General features: G+C 43.7%; 1 protein-coding gene across 2 annotated transcripts in view; it reads right to left on the bottom strand.

Moving 5' to 3' along the window:
* Positions 1-7,500, bottom strand: part of zcchc14 (zinc finger, CCHC domain containing 14) — a 27,444-nt gene that overhangs the window by 11,418 nt on the left and 8,526 nt on the right. For both annotated transcript variants that reach the window (XM_060884544.1, XM_060884542.1), the window contains exon 2: positions 6,348-6,474. In XM_060884544.1, the coding sequence (XP_060740527.1) occupies positions 6,348-6,474 (127 nt within the window). The remainder of the gene's footprint in view (positions 1-6,347; positions 6,475-7,500) is intronic.

The following is a 7,500-nucleotide window of genomic DNA, read 5'->3' on the forward strand; positions in this document are numbered from 1 at the left end:
GAAGCTCCTCCAGTGTCAGCTCTTCATCCAGCTCTCTGGCTGCTTGCTCAGAGAGCTTTGGTATAGCTCACTGCTGTATAGCTTCGAGTACAAGCTCACTGTCTGCTCCTGAATTTCAGTGGTCTCTGATGAGAGGTCCCCTGATTCTGTTCGCAAAACTTTAATGTGTCTCAGTGTGAACAAATACTATCAAATAACTGACCTACAACAACTTACAACATGCACAACAAACTGGAAAAATGAGAGAGAGAGAGAGAGAGAGAGAGAGAGAGAGAGAGAGAGAGAGAGAGAGCCAGAGAAAGAGAGAGAAGGAGAGAGAGAGAGAGAGAAGGAGAGAGGGAGAGAGAGAGAGAGAGAGAGAGAGAGAGAGAGAGAGAGAGAGAGAGAGAGAGAGAGAGAGAGAGAGAGAGAGGGAGAGAGAGAGAGAGAGAGGGAGAGAGAGAGAGAGAGAGAGAGAGAGAGAGCCAGAGAAAGAGAGAGAAGGAGAGAGAGAGAGAGAGAGAGAGAGAGAGAGAAAGAGAGGGAGAGAGAGACAGAGAGAGAGAGAGAGAGAGAGAGAAGGAGAGAGAGAGAGAGAGAGAGAGAGAGGGAGAGAGAGAGAGAGAGAGAGAGAGAGAGAGAGAGAGAGAGAGAGAGAGAGAGAGAGAGAGAGAGAGAGAGAGAGAGAGAGAGGAGAGAGAGAGAGAGAGAGAGAGAGAGAGAGAGGTAAGAATGTTTGAGAGAGAGAGAGAGAGAGAGAGAGAGAGAGAGAGAGAGAGAGAGAGAGAGAGAGAGAGAGAGAGAGGAGAGAGAGAGAGAGAGAGAGAGAGAGAGAGAGAGAGAGAGAGAGAGAGAGAGAGAGAGAGAGAGAGAGAGAGAGAGAGAGAGAGAGAGAGAGAGAGAGAGAGAGAGAGAGAGAGAAGAGAGAGAGAGAGAGAGAAAGAGAAGAGAGAGAGAGAAAGAGAGAGAGAGAGAGAGAGAGAGAGAAGAGAGAGAGAGAGAGAGAGAGAGAGAGAGAGAGAGAGAGAGAGAGAGAGAGAGAGAGAGAGAGAGAGAGAGAGAGAGAGAGAGAGAGAGAGAGAGAGAGAGAGAGAGAGAGAGAGAGAGAGAGAGAGAGAGAGAGAGAGAGAGAGAGAGAGAGACAGAGAGAGAGAGAGAGAGAGAGAGAGAGAGAGAGAGAGAGAGAGAGAGAGAGAGACAGAGAGAGAGAGAAGAGAGAGAGAGAGAGAGAGAGAGAGAGAGAGAGAGAGAGAGAGAGAGAGAGAGAGAGAGAGAGAGAGAGAGAGAGAGAGAGAGAGAGAGAGAGAGAGAGAGAGAGAGAGAGAGAGAGAGAGAGAGAGAGAGAGAGAGAGAGAGAGAGAGAGAGAGAGAGAGAGAGAGAGAGAGCAGAATGTATCCAGAGTAGAATATATAAACACAAACAACCCTAATTTAACCCTCACTCCCTCCCTCGCTCTCTCTCACTCCCTCCCTCTCCTCTCCACCCTCCCCCTCCCTCCCTCCCTCCCTCCCTCCCTCTCTCTCTCCCCCCTGTTGGAGGTGTCTGAGACATTGTGGTGTTAATGCTCTTTACTCTTAACAAAGGAAAACACTGCTGTACACCAGATTGAACCTAAATCAACAACTCACCCCAATATTTTAATGTAAGTTACCAAGTCACTTTATTATATACTGTGTAAATAAAATCTCCCCTTTCTTTTAGACTAACTTCCCCTTTCTCTTTCCCTCTTTTCATTTCTCTTCTGTATCTGTTGCTCATTCGCTCTTTCCTTTCTTCTCCATCTCCTTTCATCTCTTTCCCACTCTGTCAAGTCTCTCTGTTCCTCGTCTCATCTATTTTCTCGATATCATTTTCTTTTCTTCTCCTTATTTGTCACATTATTACTAATAACTACAGCATAAGAAACATTATATACTTATAACGTGTGTGTGTGTGTGTGTGTGTGTGTGTGTGTGTGTGTGTGTGTGTGTGTATGGGCGAGTGTGAGCCCATCTGGAATGTTTTGGAGAACAGGAAGCGCTTTCCCTCGAGTCAACGGCCCGCTCCACCCTCAACACCCACGCAACCCCTCATTACACTCTGTGTGTGTGTGTGTGTGTGTGTGTGTGTGTGTGTGTGTGTGTGTGTGTGTGGACCATAAAGTAAAAGTGGACCACAAAGCAGTGAAAGTGAGGCAGCTGAGAGAAAGTGATCTCAGAGAAGTGAATGTAAATGATGCTAGAAACCAGAGTTCACACACACACACACACACACACACACACACACACACACACACACCTTGTACTTGTAATCACCACACGTTTTGCTCACTGCCCAGAGGCATTGTGGGTAACCACCTGACACTTTCAACACAAAAGTTTAAGTGTGTTAAAGCATCACACACTCACACACACACACACACTCACTCACTCACTCACACACACACACACTTGTACTTGTAATCACCACACGTTTTGCTCACTGCCCAGAGGCATTGTGGGTAACCACCTGACACTTTCAACACAAAAGTTTAAGTGTGTCAAAGCATCACACACTCACACACTCACACACTCACTCACACACTCACTCACACACACTCATTCACACACACACAAACCACATACACCAAGAAACACAATGACTAAATGTCGCCACCCCTTCACTGAGACTGACAGATACAGTGGCCCTGCCCCCTTCACTGAGAGAAAGGATGGCCCCGCCCCTTCATTAAGACTGACAGATACAGTGGCCCCGCCCCTTCACTGAGACTGACAGATACAGTGGCCCCGCCTCCTTCACTGAAGCCACACCTCCTACACGGGTTAGAAGAAGTTAACATTAGTTACTGATGATGTAATGAGGATGTTTTTATTTGAAGCAGATTAAAGTCAGACTAAAAAAAGAGCCAGATACACACAAACACACACAAAGACCCAGATACACACAAACACACACAAAGACCCAGATACACACAAACACACACAAAGACCCAGATACACACAAACACACACAAAGAGCCAGATACACACAAACACACACAAAGACCCAGATACACACAAACACACACAAAGACCCAGATACACACAAACACACACAAAGAGCCAGATACACACAAACACACACAAAGACCCAGATACACACAAACACACACAAAGAGCCAGATACACACAAACACACACAAAGACCCAGATACACACAAACACACACAAAGAGCCAGATACACACAAACACACACAAAGAGCCAGATACACACAAACACACACAAAGAGCCAGATACACACAAACACACACAAAGACCCAGATACACACAAACACACACAAAGACCCAGATACACACAAACACACACAAAGACCCAGATACACACAAACACACACAAAGAGCCAGATACACACAAACACACACAAAGAGCCAGATACACACAAACACACACAAAGAGCCAGATACACACAAACACACACAAAGAGCCAGATACACACAAACACACACAAAGACCCAGATACACACAAACACACAAAGAGCCAGATACACACAAACACACACAAAGAGCCAGATACACACAAACACACACAAAGAGCCAGATACACACAAACACACACAAAGACCCAGATACACACAAACACACACAAAGAGCCAGATACACACAAACACACACAAAGACCCAGATACACACAAACACACACAAAGACCCAGATACACACAAACACACACAAAGACCCAGATACACACAAACACACACAAAGACCCAGATACACAAACACACACAAAGACCCAGATACACACAAACACACACAAAAACCCAGATACACACAAACACACACACAAAGAGCCAAATACACACAAAGACCCAAAAACACACAAACACACACTCACAAAGACCCAAAAACACACAAACACACTCACAAAGACCCAAATACACAAAAAACACACACTCACAAAGAGCCAAATACACACAAACACACACACACAAAGAGCCAAAAACACACAAACACACACTCACAAAGACCCAAAAACACACAAACACACACTCACAAAGACCCAAAAACACACAAACACACACTCACAAAGACCCAAATACACAAAAAAACACACACTCACAAAGAGCCAAATACACACATACATACACACAAAGAGCCACAAACACACAAACACACACTCACAAAGACCCAAATACACACAAACACACACTCACAAAGACATACAGACACGTACACAAAACACACATTTACAAAGATTCTCACACAGTGACATGCAAACACTCTCTCTCTCTCTCTCTCTCTCTCTCTCTCTCTCTCTCTCTCTCTCTCACTCTCTCTCTCTCTCTCTCTCTCTCTCTCCTACACACACACTCCAGTATTCACACCCAGAGGCGTGCAGCTGCTGCATACCTGACAACTAATGTGTGGAATTCTGCTGTTCCTTTGGCTTTAGTATCTCTCTCTCTCTCCCTCTCTCACACACACACACACACACACACACACACACATGGTGCGAGTTCATACACAAATTAAATAAACATTAGTAGCAGTTCTTGTGCAGCATGCAAAAGAGTGTTGGACAGGAAGGAGATGAAGAAGGCAGAGATGGTGTCACATCTTCATCCAAAAAAAACTGCATTACTTCATACATATCCGCACACACACACACACACACACACACACACACACCTGTCATCATAACATCTCATGTGTCTGTTAACACACACACACACAAACACACACACACACACATTCCAGGACTGCCACCTTGTTTTTTGAGATTTTTATTTTCATATCAACAAGTACGATAAAAAAAAAAAAAAAAAATTTAATCTCACAGCGCTGCTAAATGCTGGATTCTGATTGGTCAGAAGGAGTCAACTCATGTTCTATAGCAGCAACTGCACAGGGGACAAAACACAAGATAAGCCCTCGATTATGGTGCAAGAACTTTAATCTCTTCAAATCAGGAAAAAACACGAACCAGAAATCAGGCTGGATTTTAGAGTAAAAGCTAAAAACCTTCCAGCACTCTGGAATAGACACAACACAGAAACTGGGACCCGAATCAAGCACCAGTTCATGCAGGCGTCCCGCCCGTGTAATTACATGATTATAGACCACAAAACGATTTCGAAAAATATCCCGAAGCTGCGTATCCTGAATCGGAGTCAGATTCTTTTTCCTGAACAGGTTTTACAATAAGGTTCTGATTGAAGAGCACTAGTAAAGTTAGTGACCAGTGTTCACCTCAAACGCGTCAACGGTCACCATACCTGTCTTTATTTTACAACTGGTTGCCATGGATACACTTGTAGTAACATTGCAGACTGTTTCATATAAATTAAACACTCAGGTTTTAGCAGCAGAGTGAATCAGTAGCTGCGAGGAGAAGCGAACATATGGAACCAACAAACACAGAAATGATTGAGAACTCTAACATAACTCAAACTTTAATTTGATTCAAAATAAGTGATTCGAACTCAAGTCTAATGCGATTTGAACTCTAGCATGACTCAAATTTTAATTTGATTCAAACTCTAAGTGACTCAAACTCTAAGTGATTCAAACTCTAAGTGATTCAAACTCTAAGTGATTCAAACTCTAGGTGATTCAAACTCTAAGTGATTCAAACTCTAGGTGATTTGAACTCTGTGATTTGAACTCTAGCATGACTCAAACTTTAATTTGATTCAAACTCTAGGTGATTTGAACTCTGTGATTTGAACTCTAGCATGACTCAAACTTTAATTTGATTCAAACTCTAAGTGATTCAAACTCTAGGTGATTCAAACTCTAAGTGATTCAAACTCTAAGTGATTCAAACTCTAGGTGATTTACTGCTTACTGCACTTATATGCGCTGTGGAAACCAGACCAACTCAAATATTAAACAAATCAGAAGAATCAACTTCTAACTTATTCGGATTCAACAAATAGGCTCAGAGGAGACCAAATCCCCACACGTGACAGAATGAGTGATTATAACCGTTAAAATCATCAGAGACAGGATATACTGAGTGAATTAACCACACACACACACACACACACACACACACACACACACACACACACACACACACATACACACACACACATACACACATACACACTTCTTCATGCAGCACTCTGTATGTTTAATCCACAGTTTCAGATGTGGAAGAAAACTAAAATCAGACTGATTTATTTGCTTCGTTGCTGCTTTATCTTGATCACTGACCAAAAGATTATTTGAATTTTGAAACCCTGACAACTCCAAGCCAAATTCAGACTTGTTTCGGAGTTCTCGGGCTTGTGAGAATAGCATGCGAGACGTTCCTGAAGCTCTTCCCACGTTCTTTTGTGTTCTATCCTCCGCTCTCCGCCTCTTCTCACCTGCTTTTGACCGAGGTGTGCTGCGGATCCGTGCTCACCTTTTCCGGGTTTCCCAGCATGCATTTTTATGGGTAGCTCCTGGCAAGTCGGCGCAGGGTTCGGGGACATGACCTCTGACCCCACACTGTCATCCACGAGGCCTGTCATGACCTCTCGAGGCACGGTCTAAAAAGAAAGAGGAGTTGTGTGTAAAAAAGTTGCAGGTGAGTTTAAACAAAAACCTTTACAGAATTAACGTTGGGGAAGAAAACAAGAGGCCAACAGTAACTCTCGAAGTAAGAGTGATGCTACCAGCACCATGCTTCACACACACACACACACATATGGATGCTATTGGTCAGTCCCCACGTGGGTCTGTTATTTTTACAAGTTATTAACCAATCTAAAGTCTTGAAAATAGCTTGAGCGCAAATCTCATAACTCCATTGGACACTTCAACTGTCCACCTCTTCCTCACTCCGTGTGAGAGCTTCACGGCATATTTCTCCTCAAGAAGAGTCGCAACGAATCAACACGTCTTCTGAGGTAAATGTCTTCAAAACACTGGGCTCAAAGAAAAAAAATCTTGACCCCCGCTAGTTCTGGTGCTCGTCTGAGGACAGGAATTTAGCGCAAGACAATCCACTGCAACGCGGACTAAACCCTGTGTACTGCAGATAAGGTACGGCGTTTTTTTAATGTCCTGAAAAATAACGGTTTTGGAGATACGAGGATTCTGCCTGACAGCGACATATATATAAATTCTTTTACATGATGCAATATACAATAATATACAACAGTATTTAATTTTCATTCATTCATTCATTCATTTCCTCTCAGGCGTCATCAAGCATCAAGGCAGGATACACCCTGGACGGAGTGCCAACCCATGCCAAGCCACAGGGCACACACACACACACACACTCTCATTCACTCACACAATCACACACTACGGACAATTTTCCAGAGATGCCAATCAACCTACCATGCATGTCTTTGGACAGGGGGAGGAAACCGGAGTACCCGGAGGAAACCCCCGAGGCACGGGGAGAACATGCAAACTCCACACACACAAGGTGGAGGTGGGAATCGAACCCCAACCCTGGAGGTGATACACCTTTTTGACCAACCAAATATCAAAGCAAATCATAAGTTAAATCATTCTATAATTTTCATGTGTTTATGAAAGTATAAAATATACAACGCTTTCTA

The sequence above is a fragment of the Tachysurus vachellii genome, chromosome 13 (assembly GCF_030014155.1).
Source record: "Tachysurus vachellii isolate PV-2020 chromosome 13, HZAU_Pvac_v1, whole genome shotgun sequence".
Lineage (NCBI taxonomy): Eukaryota > Metazoa > Chordata > Actinopteri > Siluriformes > Bagridae > Tachysurus > Tachysurus vachellii.